Source organism: Podarcis erhardii (genome assembly GCF_964252035.2).
Source record: "Podarcis erhardii genome assembly, chromosome: 14".
Taxonomy (NCBI): Eukaryota; Metazoa; Chordata; class Lepidosauria; order Squamata; family Lacertidae; genus Podarcis; species Podarcis erhardii.
Genome location: NC_138503.1, coordinates 20,414,825 through 20,433,167, shown reverse-complemented (window position 1 = coordinate 20,433,167; position 18,343 = coordinate 20,414,825). Strand labels below are relative to the sequence as shown.

General features: G+C 44.6%; 1 protein-coding gene across 4 annotated transcripts in view; it reads left to right on the top strand.

Annotated features, from left to right (window-relative positions):
• Positions 1-9,656, top strand: part of AGBL1 (AGBL carboxypeptidase 1) — a 411,962-nt gene extending 402,306 nt beyond the window's left edge. For 2 of the 4 annotated variants that reach the window (XM_081838750.1, XM_081838751.1), the window contains one exon: positions 8,287-9,656. In XM_081838750.1, coding sequence (XP_081694876.1) covers positions 8,287-8,714 — 428 coding nt within the window. In that variant the 3' untranslated portion in view covers positions 8,715-9,656. The remainder of the gene's footprint in view (positions 1-8,286) is intronic. The other 2 variants (XM_081838753.1, XM_081838752.1) reach the window with 2 other exon arrangements.
• Positions 9,657-18,343: the final 8,687 nt, after the last annotated feature.

Genomic DNA, 18,343 nt, shown 5'->3' with positions numbered 1-18,343 from the left:
CCAGATCCAAGCCCCAAACCCTTCCCCCCACATAGCTGAAGCTGTGCATCAGGGGACACAGATGAACCTGCCAACCATGGTTTATGTAAACACATTTACATAATCTCAAACTCAAACATAATGGAAGATGAATACATGAATAACCTACAGAGAGTTATAGATTTGCAAAGCAATTAAATCAATTTTCTCTGTAAACTTCCATTGTCAAGTTGCAGATCTAAGGAGCATGTCCATGTTGAATTCGAACTATTCATACATATGTTAAATTGTTTCGTCTCTGAAGACTGCATATGTTTACTCTAATAGTTCAGCTTCCACAGTACTCAAGAGTTGTTGTTTCTATGAGTTCAGATTTTAGCCATATTTCACACAACACACGAAGTTCAGGGAAAGATACTATTACTACTACTACTACTACTACTACTACTACTACTACTACTTCTATACCATCCTTCAGCCAAGGATCACAGGATGGTTTACAATATAAAAACACAATAATACATAACATGGTAACAAATAATAATAAAAACCACAATACTCCCCGATACACATGAATGAATGTATGGAGAGGGTGGGGTCTGGATCATGCTCACCGGCTGACTGCGTTTCTCGGGAGCTGAATCTGCCTTTCTCAGGCTTCCAAATGATATATACTGTTTCAACATGTGAAGACAGATTGATTGTTAAAGCACTCTGAGAATTGTAGTTCTGTGAGAGGAATAGGGGTCTCCTAACAACTCTCCATATCCTTAACAAACTACAGCTCCCAGAATTCTTTGGGGGAAGCCAAGACCATTTAAAGTAGGGCCATAGCAGTGGCGTAGCGTGGGGGGTGCAGGGGGGGCCGGCCGCACCGGGCGCAACTTCTGGGGTTAGGGCAAATCCACGGGTTAGGGGGCGCAAATCCACGGGTTAGGGGGCGCAAATTACTTGCCTTGCCCCAGGTGCTGACAACCCACGCTACGCCACTGGGCCATAGTGCTTTAAATGCATAGTGTGAATGTCTGCTTCAAAGCGAGAAATCATAAGAAGGGAGAACAGGGGACACAGAGAACTTTTTCTTGCCCATCAGTATCTGATCTGCAGATTGAACAGGCACATGTTCCATTGGCCAGTCTTCCTTCTGTCCAGCAAGAGGCATTTTTCACAGAATTTTAGTAATTAATCATGTCTAAGTGTGCACCAATACATATAAATTAGCATACAGAACTTTCATGCAAATTTGTATCCACTTTAGTTGTCTTTTGTGTGTGGGGTGTGTATGTGATGTGCTTCCTGTTTTTTGGTGCTGTGTAAGATGAAGATCTCTCACATCAGTTTTCCAGCTACCCTATAAAAAAATGGCCAGAACCTAGATTATTTACACAGGGATGGTGTATTCATAGAGGTGTGACGCTTGCAGCACAATTAGGGAGACTGGAGAGTTGGAAACAGAAATGGGAGCTGAAATTGACACAATTGGCGTATTCATCTGCGGTCAGGGATGGAAATCACACAAGTGAATATGAACGATATTCACCGCCATCATTCTTTTAGTCTGCAAATAGCATACCGACAATTATGGTATTTTGGGTGTTTTTTAATGCTTCCCTTCCACCGAAAAGCATTGAAATCAATCACATGATTAATTATGTTCATTTCAGCCTTAGTGGATAGTGAGATGGATAACATAGATTTTATCAGAAGCTGAGCTGTAGCAGAACGGAAGCAGCAGTGATTGGAATGAACAAAGGATGGGATGGAGATTGCTCACATGCCTATGCACAATCATATAAATGTTTACTCAAAAGTAACTCTCACAGAAGGGACGTGGGTGGCGCTGTGGGTTAAGCCACAGAGCCTAGGACTTGCCGATCAGAAGGTCGGTGGTTTGAATCCCCGCGACGGAGTGAGCTCCAGTTGCTCGGTCCCTGCTCTTGCCAACCTAGCAGTTTGAAAGCGCATCAAACTGCAAGTAGATAAATACAGTGGTACCTCAGGTTAAGTACTTAATTCGTTCTGGAGGTCCGTTCTTAACCTGAAACTGTTCTTAACCTGAAGCACCACTTTAGCTAATGGCGCCTCCTGCTGCCGTTGTGCCACCAGAGCATGATTTCTGTTCTCATCCTGAAGCAAAGTTCTTAACCTGAAGCACTATTTCTGGGTTAGTGGAGTCTGTAACCTGATGCGTATGTAACCTGAAGCATATGTAACCCGAGGCACCACTGTAGGTACTGCTCCGGCGGGAAAGTAAACCGCGTTTCCATGTGCTGCTCTGGTTCACCAGAAGCGGCTTAGTCATGCTGGCCACATGACCCGGAAGCTGTACGCCCCCTTCCTCAGCCAATAAAGTGAGATGAGCGCCGCAATCCCAGAGTCGGCCATGACTGGACCTAATGGTCAGGGGTCCCTTTACCTTTTTAACTCCCACAGCTCAGGACTTGCTGAGGACTTGCTCTCAGATAAATGTGCATAGGATTGTGGCTTCAAAGTGTCTATTTTTGCCACTAGCACCAGATATTTCATTTACTGATTGCATTTGTATGCCACCATTCCTCCAAGGAGTTCAAGGTACCATCCATGGTTCTCCCCTTGAGATTTTGGTATCACAACAAGCTTGTGAGGTTGGTTGAACTGGGAGATGGCAATTGGCCTGTGCTCACCCAATGAGCTTCCTGACTGTGTGGTTTATTGAACCCTGATCTAAGGTTTAGCCAGCATTGTCCACACTGACCAGCAGCAACTCTCCAGGATATCAAGCAGAAGATCTTCCCATTCACCTCCTAGTTGAATTCTTTTTGACAGGGGAGGCCGCGAATTGAACCAGGAACCCACGGCGTACAAAACAGCTGCTCTACCCCCAAGTTTTTGTCTTGACAAGGAGATCAGAATTCTTGTTTCCTAATGTTTGCTACCAAAAAATTCAGAAGAGCAGGGGCTGTGGGGAAAAGTGGCAATCTTATAGCTTTCTTAGACCTGAACTTGAAGGTCTCTGCAGATCATTTGCTCTCCTTCAATATCAGCTCTCTGAACCCTCTTGCAGGCATCCTAATATAATGGAGCGATACATCTATGTGCTTTATTCTCCTTCTGCTGTGCTAGGTTTGTGGGGGGGGGGTTAACCCAAAAAATGTGGAAGATTGGAGAGCTGGAGAAAGGCCGGGTTCAATCTTATGTGCAATCGTTAATTTTCTTTCTTACAGGGGAGGGGGGTGGAATCCCTGTGTCAGTACTGTGCTAACACTGCATCTTTTAACATCCCTCCGATCGCTTTAGGCCAAGCGAGCATTAATAAAACAAACTGACTTGAACAGATGCAAGGCAGTCACAAAACAGGGGGAGGCAAGTCTCTGTACTGATCCCCAAAGCTTCTTTGTTTTTTTTATTTTTTATTTCTGCTCGTTCTTCCCCTTAGAAAAAAAAATGCTTCAATTAAATTTCAGCTCAAATGCATGAAAGTATCTAGAGGGAAAGTATTATTTAGTTTACTGATGCAGTGATGTGCTTCTCCCAGATTGTAGCTCTGTTACAAAGGGTTCACAACTTAAATTACTCCAAGGGCCACTTTTTCATTTTTATTAATGCAGGAGGGTGGCATTGCTATGGTTACCAGGGGGAAAGCAACCTTTTTTGGTTGCAATTTTTAGCTCTGCATTATTTTTTAACTAACACACACACACACAAACACACACACACATATTGGGATAACAAATCTACTCTGTACCCCCACTGAACAGATGCACCTTAATCTCTCAGCTACCCCCTTCTTTTTCTCCACCCTAAAGATTGCTCTGCCCTTTCCTTCTTTAGTCTACACAAAGTGATCTCTTCTGTCACTGAACCTCATAACAGCTCAATCCAGCTGTTCTGTTCCATGGTTCTGCCATGGAATGTCTCCACTAAGGGAGGGGAAATGGCCTTCTAAATGATTTTAAAGGTGGGCCAATGAGCAATGCCTCTGATGCTGATTCTAAGGAATGGATGGGTTCAACAGGAGGAGGAGGAGGAGCTGGCCATTGAAACTACTGCTCAGTGCTTGGGCCTAATTATTTTGAACATTTGGGGAGGCGAAAAGAGTTGGGCCCCCAGGAGTTGGTGCCTCTCACTCTGTGAATTGTAGTTCTGTGAGGCGGAATAGGATTCTGCTAACAAGTCTCAGCACTACACTTCCCAGAATACTTTGAGAGAAGCCATGACTGTTTAAGGTGGCATCATACTGCTGCGAATAACATGATCCCAGACTATTGCATCTGGTCAACTTGCTTTGTGTTATGTGGCTGTTGCTTCTCCTATTTATTATTACTAATAGTAGTATTGGCATTAATATTATTATTTACTATTTGCTGTGTTCAACTGTGTTCTTTTTATGGTTTTATCATTTCATGCTAACACTGTTTTTAAATTAGATTTGCAATCTACAGGTTCATTCATTCATTCCCTACCATTTTCACTGTTGGGATTCAAGGTGGCTTACAGATAAAAACAAGAACTGCTAACAACAGAGAAAGGAAAAATATCATTATTTTTTTAAAAGCATTGACAGAATTTCAACTATATACAGGCAACTCTCAACTTACAGTTGGGTTACGTTCCGGGACTGTGTGTAAATCCAAATTGCCTGTAGCCAAAACACACTGGGTTCAATGGCAGGTGGGGTTGCCAAAGTCCTTTTTTCTGGACACCTGCTCTTTCTGCTCACTTTAAAAAAATATTTGAGGAAATTTGCCAATCACATAAAGCTGAATGCACACAAGTTAAATGTGGCTAAGTTGCAAGTTACCTGAATGCATATATAAAATCTATTAAAGCCACGCAAATAACTACAATTAAAACAACACACCGCCAGCTCTTTCATTAAAATCAGTCAGTTCCCCAAAGCCTGCTGGTTTGTTGTTTTTTTTATCTTAATTTTTATTAGATTTTTCAAAGCTTTTAACAAATTTACTGCACATACAATAAGTGTGCCCTGAGCCAACCCCCAACTCTTTACTTATAACTAGTCTTGGGGGCAGATGCCGCTAGTTCTCAGCCTTCTCCTCCTTAGTCTTTATGTTCCCTTCGTAGAACTTAGCTGGGAGGAGAATGGGAGCAAAACCAGATTTAGTTGGCTCTGTGTATTATCAGTTCTGGCCCTACCAGTCATTGGCTGTAGTGCCATCTGCTGTTGTCCTCCCTGCTTTCTACCCTACCAGTCCCAATGGGCACCAGCCTTCACTGATGAAAGGATCTTATAGTCAAAATGTGAGGTGGGTAAAACATACTTTAAAGAAATGGATATATTGTGGGCCAGAAGTCAGCCCCTTTGGTTCTCTAGTCTTATGAGCCTTCCATTTAGCCTGACAAGCTGTTTTCCCCTTGCTTTGACATGATAAATTTCTACAGGCCTCGATCAGGCATCTTTCTTTTTTTTTTAATCTGGCGAAATCAATTACAAACCTTGCAAGCTGCAATTACCTTGGGAACGCCTGAAAAACTAATTAGTACAAGTCCTAACAAGTTATACCTTTCCTTTAGACTTTTATGGAGAAAGAGAAGGAAATGTGAACTCAGAAAAAGGAAACTTATCAGGGAAATAGTCATCACAAACAGAATCTTGGAGACAACTATTAATTGTTTCTCTGTAATAAACAGTGTTTATTTATAGGGTATTTGCCACAGCTCTGAACCAGGAATCTATACAGATGGGCTGATGATGATGAATAATTTGCAGAGAGGAGCAATCATTGGATGAGGTGCTATGATGTCATGGGATGTTCATAAACTTATTCATTGATAAGGGGGACTTGTGTTGGATATAGGAAGCAGATATAGCGGAAATATCTGAAAGGGACTGAAAGGCTGTATGGTGACCACCCTCTTTTAAACTGATCTCTACACTTGTTAAGAAGCAATCACTTAAATTAATCTGACTCCAGTGCATTTATGTCATATTTGTTGATTGGTTTCTTCTCTTGGTTGGTGGAGGTGTTCTACTAATGGAACTTATATTCACTTTTGATAGGAGTTTCAAGCCATAACCAAATTTTGGGATGATGTTTTACACGGAGTTATTAAAATTCTGAATATTACAGTGGTTAAAGGCCACAGTTTGGTCTTGCTATCATTATTCTGAGGAGCAAGTAAAGATACATATTTTTAAGCCATTAATAATCCATTTCCTGTCTGGTTGGAGATTGCATTCTTATGGAGAAGAAAACATTTGTTAACTACACAGAGATGGTACAGTAGGGTTTTTGGGACCCGGGTAGCACTGTGGTCTAAACTACTGAGCTTTTTGGGCTTGCTGATTGGAAGGTCAGCGGTTCAAATCCATGTGATGGGGTGAGCTCCTGTTGCTCTGTCCCAGCTTCTGCCAGCCTAGCAGTGCAAGTAGGTACTGCTGTGGCGTGAAGGTATACAGCATTTCCATGTGCTCTGGTACGTGTCATGGTGTCCCGTCATGCCAGAAGTGGTTTAGTCATGCTAGTCACATGACCCGGAAAGCTGTCTGTGGACAAACACCGGCTCCCTTAGCCTGAAAAGCAAGATGATCTTTACACACCATAGTCGCCTTTGATTGGACTTAACCATCCAGGGGTCCTTTACCTTTACTACAATAGGGTTTGCAAGATGGCACTTGTAGACAAACTAACACAACATTGCAGAGTAGCCAGAAGTGATATTCAACAAGATAAATTTTATGATAACCAGTCACCTTTCCTTCCTTTCATTAATTTCTCACCAGAAGAACCGAGCATACCCCCCTTTTGGGGGATGTATGCTATCCTGAACTTTTTCTCAATATTCCACATTTTCTTTAATTAGACATCATGTCACTGACTATTGCGAAGATTTAAAGGACATTGTTGTTAACTTTGTAAGTCTGCTGTATGTTTGGCATTTGTAGATATATTCTTTCCAAAGTGTGTAATGAGTACACACAAGGTTCATTTATGTATTTCTTTCTCTCGGTGTGATCTTTGAAATGTTTGGCTTGTTTTATATTGGTTTGCTTATTTTAATGTTTTTCTCTGAAATAAAAAAGAAAGAATAAAAAAGAATGTTCACAAACATTACAACTTACTTGTAGAAAGCTGCCAGTAATGTAATATAATATATTACCAGGAAACAATGCAGATTGTGAGGAAATTGAAATGTTTATTTGCCTGAGGGAAACCTCATCGATACTCCTCCATGGCTGTTGTTCTGGGCTGTTCCTGAGTTTCTGGGGGCTGCAGCTCATCCTGAAGTAGTTCTTCATCAGAAGAAGAAGAGGGAGTACTATCTATAGCTCAATGGTAGATCATCGGCCTTGCACACTGTCCCAGGTTCAATCCCTGGTGTCTCTAGGTAGTACAGGAAGGAAAACTATGGAGAGCCACTACCGGTCCGTGTAGACAATGCTGAGCAAGATATTCTGATGTTCAAATGCAGAAGAGCATTGAAGCTTGAGAGCTTAGCGTACATAGCATGAACTGAATGTTTATGCCAGCATTTAACATAAAAGAGCCTTTTCTAGAAGAGTGAGAGAGATGGGGGAGGGGGTGTTTGACTTAGGAATAAATAACAGCCCCAATGGGTCTGTCTTTTCTCTTGTTTTTGGTTATGTCAGCAGGAACACGGGGCTCCTACTCATACAAAGCAGCCTTTCAAGAACACAAGCAAACAAACAAATATGCGCACACACATACATACAAAGCAGAACTAATTAAGATCAAGTCATCTCTCAATAAATATGCAAATTAAAAATCAAAACAAAGGATTTCTATTTATCACATCATAAAGTTGCAAATTGCTGCTGAGGCTCCCATAGACCTCACTAGATGGGGGTTATGGGACAGTAGGCGTTAAATGTGCAGCGGGGCAATCAATTCCTATGTATCTGTGTGCATTGCTTGAATGTGGTTTTATTTCATTTTCCTGCTGAGCAAGGGCTCCCTAGCTACACACACACACACACACACACAGAGAGAGCAATCTCAGCTTTCCCAATTATGTGTTGGAAACCTGAATCCAAAACAGAGAGGGTGTTAAGCTTGAACTACTGTATTAGGGCTTTCTCCAAAAGTTCAGGCCACAGTAACACACTGATGCTTGGCCTAAGCAGGTACCAGATTTCTTCTAAAACAAGATCATAGAATTGAATCATGCAGAAATGTGGAGAACTGATTAGAAAAATGAGAATTCAAAACTGACAGATGTGTCAATTTCTGGCCATTCTATCAGTCCCTTCCCACATACTAACATGTGCTGTGATGCCTTATCAAGTGTCTTGCTGCCTGCATTCAATTCTCTTTATGTCTCTCTCTCTTTGCAATTCTGTGGCAGAAGCAGCAGCAGCAACAGCAACCTGGAGACGGACGATGAACTTCCCTTTGGGGATGAAGTGGATTATAACACAGACAGCTGCTCTGACCAGGAAGGAGACTTTTCGGAGCTGGACAAAGAGATCTAGGAATATCGCTCCAGGGCTGAAGGAGTCAAAGAAGAATCAGAAGCCAATAGAGGAAAGATGTATGACACTGACACACACACACACACACGTCACATGGAGGACTTTCTACATCTTGAGTCAGCCCAAGCAGCCAGCATCTCCCATTGCTGTCAATAATGCTTGGGGTCTTCAGCTGACTGGAGAGCAGGCCCAAGCCATCAATCCTCAAGCAATGAGCAGGCAGCTCACAGCTTGCATCTGCTTTTTATGTGGTGACAGTTCCAATCCCAGATGTGTTGCCCCGTTTGCATTTCCAAAGTAGACCTCTCTGTTCTTCTTTTTGCTATTGAAACTATTATCTAGATTCCATAGAAAGAGGGAGATAGTCCTTGTAATGTACTGATATATCTCTATAGCAATGTGTGAGCACCAGTTAGCCAAAAGTGGAGGATGCATGACGGATGGCGCTTTTCTTTTGCAGTGTTTTCTGCTCAATAGTTTGTTTTTCTGTCTTCTCTCTCTCAGACACACACATGCAATGTTATTGATTGAGTTGGTGGAGGAACTCTTCTTGAGCATAAGGGTGAAGATTTTCAATTGACCTTTTCTTATCCCAGTGCACAAAGGCAACAGTATCAGATCCACTTCTAATTCTACTGGGAGTCCAGCAAGGTGGACCAGAGCTAAGTATAGGGGACCTACATATCCTACATTTATAGAGCAGAGGCCCCTTTTGGAAGGAGTCCTCTTCTTGAAGGGCTGTCTAGTCCACATTTGGCTTAAACATAAATAACCCTGAGAAGGGAGAGCAGCAGGGGCCTTGAAGTTGCCCATCAACATTTAGGAGCATCCGGAAAGCAGACTGAGCAGGCAGTTCACTGGTCCATCCTCTCCCCCACTATGGTGAGATACATTTCTGTTTAAGTTAGCTTTGATGTTTATTTCTCAGGCTAGGGTGATCATAAGTCCATCTAAACAGAGAACAGTCCTCTCTTTTAAAAGCTTTCAGGGGACAGCCCTCCACTGGAAGATGTTAATTGTTTGAAGGGCTGACTCATCCAAGTTCAGTTTAAATATCAAGACTGGAGATCAGGAAGAGCATTAAAATTGCCGTCGGTGTTGAGGCTGATCAGGCAGGTACATGGACCACCTGAAGTCACAATCTTCCCCACTAGGATGAAATGTATTTTTTTTTGCTCTATTTAAATTATAGCAGTTATTTATAAATTTGCAGCTATATGTATAAAAGAGTGTTTGCAATTCAGTTGTCCGTTTCATCCTCTTTTTTAACGATATATGTAAGAGGTGCTGTGAGGTCAGGCAAAGGGCCAGCAGAGCTGGAAGCTGGAACTAAGCTGCAGTATTTATCATTACTTGTTTATTCATCATTACTCATTTGATTTGGCACTCCCCCACTCCACCGGGGCTCCAGAACATGCCAAATTTGGTGATGATTTCTCAAGAGGTGCCTTAGCGCACAAAAAGCAGACGGACAACTTCCCAAAATTCCTAGGAAATGCCATTTGAGGAGCGAACCACCTGGAGACGTCCTTATCTCTGCATGTGCCAGCTCCTCCTGCTTCCACCAGTCCTTGTTCTGAACCTCCACCATTTGAGAGCCTTCCTCTTACTAGGAAGGCATAAGGAAACATCAACCCGAAAACATCAGTTGCTTAGCGCCTCTCAGCCTGCTCACTGGTACATTAGAATTCATGGAGAACGGTTCCTCCTTTTCCTCTGGGGTTAGTTGTAAATGGGATTGACTTATTCCCCCCTCTGTGTCATGAAAATGTTTAAAATGTAATAAAATAATAATAAAGAGAGGGGGGGATTGTGTGACAGTACAAGAGTACCACAGGCAATGGCTGTGCCGTTCTTGGCCTTTCTAATGTTTCCCGGGTCAAAGTCAGTGCTCCGAGCCCTGCTCGGTGTATAGAATGGGATGTAAAAATGTCATTTATTATATTATCTTTACTGTCAGACAGCTTCCTTGAGCAGCAAGGAAGTGGGGCAGATGTTAAGCAGTGGAGGGAGCTGTGCATTTCTATGCAGCTCTTCCCCTGGCTACATTTAGGCTGAGACACTCAAAATTGTGGTGGACTAAAGGATAATGCTTTGCAAGGCTGCAGGTGCATTCAGATGTGTAGAATGTTGTGCTAGTTTTCCTGATTATAATGCTAGTGCTTCTGCCCTGTTTTCTAATGTTCCTTCCACATTGCAGTGCATTTTGTGTTATGGAACTGTGGCTTTTTGACCAATATACCTGCATGCCACACTAAATTCCATTCACACCTGCGGGTGTGCTGTGATACAACAACAAAGATCATTGGGCAACATCAAAACTTACCCCACCTTTTCTGCACCCGCGCACTCCTTTTGCCCCATGATTCCCAAGAAAGAACAATATGCCAGTACACTGCCCCAAATTTAGTCACTTTTCTCCCACAATTTTCTGGACAAAGGGGGCTGAAATTGTAACACACACACAAACTTGCTGGAATCAAATGACATGGAAATGAGCACTAAATAGTTTTTTGAAGTTGGCCCAGGGCCGTCTTACCCATAGGTGCTAGGGGTGTGGGGCACCTGGGCCCCAGGCTCTCAGGGACGCCAGGCTGGGAGTCCGGGGGTGAGATTTGGAGTCTGGGGATTGAAGAGCCAGGCCAGCCGACAGCCGCTGCCAAGCAGAGCAGAGCGTGTCGGAGTGCCACAGGCTTTTCTGCTGCAGGCGCAGAGGCAGCCAGCTGGCTCCGCCCTCCTGCATGCCTGGGATTGGTGGGCAGTTGAGAAGCTCACCCATTGCACACACACTGCTCACATGAGGCTTCCCTCCCAAGCCTCTGTGGAGATTGCTCTCCTCCCTCCACCTGCAGCGGCATGGGAGAGAGTTGCTCAACAATTCTGAGCTGCCCCCCTTAAAAAAGCTCTCAACATCTTTGGCTGGCCCTCCCAAAAATATTGGCGGCACTGGGCAGTTTTTTGCACCCCGGCACCACATATGCTAAAGAATGCCCTGAGTTGGCCTTTGTTCTTATGTGAAAGCTCAACTATAATGCAGAAAGTAACTGTTAGAGGAAGTTTGAGGAAATTAAATAAAGTGTTGTGTGAATGCAGCCTGTATGAAAAGCAGAACTGAGCTTAAACCATCTACCCTTTGTCTGGCCATTCATTTTTTGTGGGGAGGGCATTTTTTCCTGTTTCGTTTACACTGGCCTCACACCCTTATGTTTATCACAGCCCAATCAAAGGCTTTTTTGAAACAGCTGATGGGCAAATTCATTTGACATGAGGGCCACATTCCCCTTTGACAGCCCTCCAGGGGCCACGTGCCAATGGTGTGTGTCTGACCAACAGTGGATGTGGCCAGTCTACACTTTCATTACTTTACCCACTTACTCACACACAAACCCCCTTTCTAAACTGATCCATGCAGATCAGCCAAGGAAAGAATTATCACCCCTGCTCCTGCCCTGCCATGGAACACTGTCATCCATATCAAGCTGCTGGCCCAGGTCGAGGGGTCTTCTGTTGCATCTGGTAACTCTAAAAGTGAGAAATTAACAGGAGATGACATCTCAAAAGGATCTTAGAAAAAGCTGGTCTCTCTCTCACTGGCGTACAAGCACCATCCTTTGGTTTGGAATGTAATCTGCATCTCCATCACCCATCTGGCCCCTAGAGGTCAGGAGAGGACCTCTGTTGTGGCTCCTGCCAGGGTTCTCTGGCAATTAGCATTCTCCCTGAGTCATGGTAATTAAGCAGAACTAGGCTCTGCACGGAGGAACGGAAATGCATTGACTGAAATGAGACAGAGTGTAAAACAATTTGAGATTAACTCCCAGCTTGTTTATCCATTCGCATTTGTGATTCTGAGAGGGTGTCTACACCCCTCCTGGCCCCCAGAATAGGAGCTTTCACCACAGCAACCAGGGTGCCACCCTTCCTGCAGGACAAAGAGCTTTGGTTCCTCCCATCATTTGAGGAAGGTGGGAATTCTGGCAGGCACAGCTTCATTGTCACAGTCCTAGCAGCAGCAGCATCTTAGGATGGTCTCCTCTCTGCACAAGGCACAATTGTTCCCCACCTTTCTCAGCCCTTGGAACTCTCCCCAGGCCAAACCCTTTGATGGTCCTGCTCTGCACCCCCCTTGTATGCTTTTGCATGGCTGGAATGTGCCTTTGAATGTCAATAAGGCAGTTTGCTGGGCTGGAGGGAATACAGCCCAGTGGTACCTCTGATTGCGAACAGGATCCGTTCAGGAGGCCCATTTGCAACAAGAAAAGATTGCAACCTGCAGCGGCACATCTGCGCATGCGTGAGTTGCGACTTGCTGCTTCTGCATATGTGCATGACGTCATTTTGTGCTTCTGCGCATGTGTGAGTGGTGAAACCCAGAAGTAACCCTTTCCGGTACTTCCGGGTCACCACGGGACGTAACCTGAAAGAACGTAACATGAAGCAGACGTAACATGAGGTATGACTGTAGAAGGATGTATGAAGGTGAAAGGAACATTGATTGTTCCACCCAGGGCTTTTTTCCAGCTGGAACTCAGCGGAACTCAGTTCTGGCACCTCTCAAGTGAGTTCCAGCACCTCTCAGGTGGACACCATTGCAATCTGAAGAGAATGAAGGAGGCATTTATGGTGAGTTCTGGCACCTCTTTTTTGGGGGGAGGGAATAGCAGTGGCTCCACCAACTTTTGCTTCTGGCTACATTCACCTTTGGCATATGGCCCCTGAGAGATTGCCTATATGGAAATGTGGCCCTCGGGCTGGGGGAAAAGCTCCCTCCTCCTCTACTGGTCTAATACCACCCCAGACTGAACTGAAACACTAAGTGAGGCAACAGCAGCCATCAGTGCCTCTGGATCCCACCCCTGATGTGATAAGTAAATTGGCAGTAGCTGCAGGAACCTAGTATATGATTCTTTTTGTGTGTGTGAGAAAAAGAATACAATTTTTCATGCACATATTTTTTTAAAAAATTAAGATTGATGCAGAAACAGAATGGAATGGACCTATGAACAGGGCTGTGAATTTCCCATCCCCTCTAAATTGGGGTCCAGTCTGGTACCTTGGGGCACCCTGGTTTCAACTAGGGGTGATCTGGGGCAGCCTCATCCCAATCAAACTGAATCCTGGGTGAACCCGAATTGATCCAATTCCACTCAGGATCCAGTAAACCCATATGCTTACAATGAACCCATATGCAAAATAGACATGGGCTGTGGTCTATCCCTACTTGGTAGTTCATGGGTGGAGAAGGGAGTAGTTGAAGGAGCAAAAGTTCTCATCAAGTTACACAGAGAGCATCCTAAATCCTCAGCCCAGAACACTGGCCATGAGATGCTACCCTTCTGGAGTCACGGCAGTCCACGTTGTGCTGCATGCACCCTGCATGGACCTTTGAATTCTGCATTATCTCAACTAGTAGCCCTGCTGTCCAATCAGCACACCCACTCACAAGTCATGTTGCTGATGGAATACCCCCTTCCCAGAAGGGCCAGCATCCCCCATCATACCCAAGGGGGCAGGCTATATTAGAAAGTGGAGAATGGAGTGTGTGGCACACACAGCTTTGTCCTACACTACCAACCTGCAAGCATCTGCCATGTAAGGCAGGCTCCTTGTTCTCCCTAATAGGAGAGTTGGCAGTAGGACAGCTACCATCCATTTACTCTTAGTGAGAAGGGTATTAGAGGCATCCTCATTCTTGAGACTGGCTCTATTGCATTCTCCCCCACTTTCATCCCCAGAAAGAAGTGTCACCTTCAAGAGATAGGAATCTGCCTTATACTGAGTCAGACCATTGGCCCATCTAGCTCAGTATAATAATAATTTATTATTACGGTCGGATACCAGCTTGTAAAACACATAAGGGGACTGCACTCCCAAAAGCAAAGCAGACATGTAAAGCAATATACAGCAATGGCTTACATGTTTAAAAATGCGCTAAATGCGCAAACACATAAAATCTTTGGGGAAAACTACCATAGAAAAAAAAATCGGGGACGCGGGTGGCGCTGTGGGTAAAACCTCAGCGCCTAGGACTTGCCGATCGCGTGGTCGGCGGTTCGAATCCCCACGGCGGGGTGAGCTCCCGTCGTTCGGTCCCAGCTCCTGCCCACCTAGCAGTTCGAAAGCACCCTTAAGTGCAAGTAGATAAATAGGTACCGCTTTAAAGCAGGAAGGTAAACGGCGTTTCCGTGTGCTGCACTGGTGCTGGCTCGCCAGAGCAGCTTCGTCACGCTGGCCACATGACCCGGCAGTGTCTGCGGACAGCGCTGGCTCCCGGCCTCTAGAGTGAGATGAGCGCACAGCCCTAGAGTCTGTCAAGACTGGCCCGTACGGGCAGGGGTACCTTTACCTTTACTTTTACCATAGAAAATTGGCCCAGAGTCACCCATGTATGGGGATTTTCTTGACGGACTAATTTTTATTGGGGGATGGTCTGTGCCTACAGATCTGTAGACAGAATCTGGTGACTGTCCGGGTCCTCTTATTATCTTTACCTAAAAGGAGAAGATCAAATTTGTGTTTTTCCAGGAAGTCAGCAAGCCTCTTCAGCAAGTATCTAGCTCAGTCTTGTCTATTGGCAGCAGCTCTCCAGAATTTCAGGCAGCAGCCTCTTTTAATCCTACCTGGAGTCTTGAATTGAACCAGGGACTTCTGCCTGAAAGCCAACTGAGCTTTAGCCCTTCCTAACCTACAGTGAGATACTCCTAACTATGTCAGATAACATCTAAGGTGATTCTCACTACAACACCCTCTGCTCAAGGCGATGCTTTCTTGCCTGCCCTCCCAGTTACTGAGAGTGGTCCTGTGTCAGCCTGATTCTATCATGCCCATATGCCACAGCAAAAACCCAAGATGTACAGCATCCGCTCCAATCTGCTTCATCCTGAATTTTCTCCTCGCCCTTCTTGCAGATATTAGCAAAATTGCGGCAGTCTAATTAGGTGCCAGCCAGTGACCTTTTCACAGCTTGAAGCCGTTTCCTTTGATGCCCTCCTAAGCTTTGGGTGAAATTGTCTTTAGAAAAAGCTCTCTGAGGTTGGAGCTCAAAACAAATAATTAACAATAAGAAAGAAAGTGGGAGAGAATAAGATTAAAAGACATTCAAATCAGTTATGTGGAGGTCTGGCCCTATTGGGTCTTGATGAAAAAAGAAATCAGCTTCATTTAGTTCCAGGAGGCAGCTTGATAAATTAGCCCAATTCAGATAGTACAAGGAGAGCCATGCTAGATCAGACTAACAGCCTAATCTAGTCCAACATCCTGTTTCTCACAGTAGCCAATCAGATGCTTCCTGGATGTCCAGAAATGAGGTATGAAAGCAACAGCCCTCACTAAGAGAGAGAGAGACAGAGAGACAGACAGACAGAGACAGAGACAGAGAGGATTTGAAATCAGTGTCCTGGGGCCATGGCACAGACTTGCCAGGCAAAGAACAGAAATAAGAAGAGCCTGCTAAAGAGGGTCTTTGGCCTATCTAGTTCACCAGCCTATGACCATCTGCAGGAAACCCCCAAGGAGGACCCAAGCACAAGAGCACTCTCCTTTCCTGTGGTTTCCTGCTACTGTTATTCAAAAGCATTACTGCCTCCAACCAGTATCTCCAGGTAGGGCTGGAAAAGACACCTGCCTGAAAATCTTGACAGCCACTACCAGTCAGTGTAGACCAATGATCTTCAAATTTGGGTCCCCAGATGTTGCTGGATTTATAACTCCCATAGTCCCCAGCCAGCTTAGCCAACAGTCAGCAATGATGGACAGTTTAGTCCAACAACATCTGGGAACACAAGACTAAATAACACCATTGTAGACAGTGCCATTGATCCATCTAGCTTAGTACTGTCTACATTGGTGTTACTTAACCTTTTCTTGCCAGATGTTGCTGGATAAAAACATCCATCACCCCTGACTATTAGCTAAGCTGGCTGAGGATGGGGGTTGTAGTCACGCAACATCTGGGAACACAAGTTTAAATAGATGTAGACAGTACCAAGCTAGATGAATCAATGGGCTGACTCTGTATAAGGCAGCCTCCTACATTCATAGTTTCCAAACGAAAAGCCGAACTTTTGAAGACTTTCTTCCCCACTGTAAACCTTTGACCTGCCTAATATCTGGGAGCAAGGGTCAGATCCTGAGTCCTTTGCACCTGGGCTCCAGTCTCTTCCTGTCACTGCTGTCCCAGCAATGCTGACAGCTGTCTGTAACAGGTGCTGGCCCACATGAATTGAAAACAGACATTTGATGCTCCAATATTAAATTATCATTTTGGCTGTAGATCCCATTCATTTTAGTGGAATATATTTTCCTAGTACATGTGCTTAGGGGTGTGTGTATGTGCATGCATGTGCAAGAGAGAGAGAGAGAGAGAGCACATAAGCCATAGATTAATTAGAAATGACAATGAAGGAACTGCTGCCATCACCTCTTCCCAGCACCTGGCTGCCAAAAACTGCCGACACAAGAGTTGTTCGGGAAGTATATGTGTCCCCAAGCCAGGCTCCTCTCTTTCCTTCACTGCTCAGTTCTCCCCACCTGGCGCACAAGGCTATTCCTCATTTCACGGGTGCAAATTGATGCTTTCAGCATTTCAGATGAAAGGGGCAGGAGAAGGGGTAAATTACTCTGATGTGCAAAAGGGCTGCCGAGCCGTTCCATTTTTAAAATATATATAGGTCGCTCATCAATTTAACGGTGTATATTGACTATGTTAACTGTCCGTGAGATGGTTTTTGTGCTTTGGCTTAATAGCGAAGTATAATTTTTTAAAAGTCAGCTTCCCCTTGCCAATCTCTTATCAAGCTGAGTTTTTTTTTTTAAAAAAAAATAATAAATACACAGGGAAAGGTCTCTACTTTGGCAGGCAATGTAGTAAATGGGAAGGGGAAATGGAAGTTGTTGACCAGTGGGTGACCACCCTTCATGGGTGGCATAAGAGACCTGGTGTGTGGGTGTCCATGTGTGGAGAAAACTCAGCTCCAGCCCCCCCCCCCCCGGACTCACTATCTGGTCCCCAAGACTCTGCCCAGGCCACAAATCTCATTAGCCCTGCCAAGTGCCTTTGCCTAGCTAGAATGTGCCACTGAAGTCTGATGATGCCTTTGTTTGCCAGATTGGGAGATGAAAGTGTGCCTGTATAGAAACCTCTGATCTTTAAATGTCTGATGCTATAAATTATTAGATAGAAGAATGTCTCTTTGTGACAGCTAATTACAGGAAGAGAGTTTCTTGATACAGTTTGGAATGGGAAACCTATCAGAGCTTGGGGAAGCCGACATCATCTCCTCCAACCATCTCAGTGATGCTGCAGTGTGCATGTGAAGAAACAGAGGATTAAGGCAGGTGGGGAACCTCCAGGCTGTGAGTCTAATTAGGCCTGCCAGAAGTCTCCATTTTGCACCATGATGCAGTTTCCAACAAGCCACTCACATCCTCCTTACAGGTAAAGATGTGGTTGGACCAGAAAGGGTTTGCAGGCACTGCTGATCAGCTGATGGGCAAAAATGGGTCACATGGAGTTCTTGTGATATCAGAAGATGGAATCATGGGTAGGTCTGATTACCTGCCATACTTTGCCTTCCCAGCAAAAACTGGTTCCCCAACCATGTTTGAATAAATTATGATGGGCATGATGAGACTGAGAGTTAGAATATTCCTTCTGGGTAAACAGAGCTCTCTCCCTCTCCCAGGGTGTTTGATGTGAAGCAATGGGGTTGCTGCCAGTTTGGCAGGAGTTAGGAATGGAAGAGGAATTGGTTCAGTGTGCTTTTTTTAGTAGACCACCCTGATTCAGTACTCCTGAACTTGGGTCATTTCACATGCAAAGCATAAACTGAGCCATGTGTTCTCACCCTGAGTTTACGGTGATTTAATCTAGGGTTGCCATAAGTCCAGAATTTCCTGGACACATCCAGTTTGGGGGGGCAGCACCCCCAT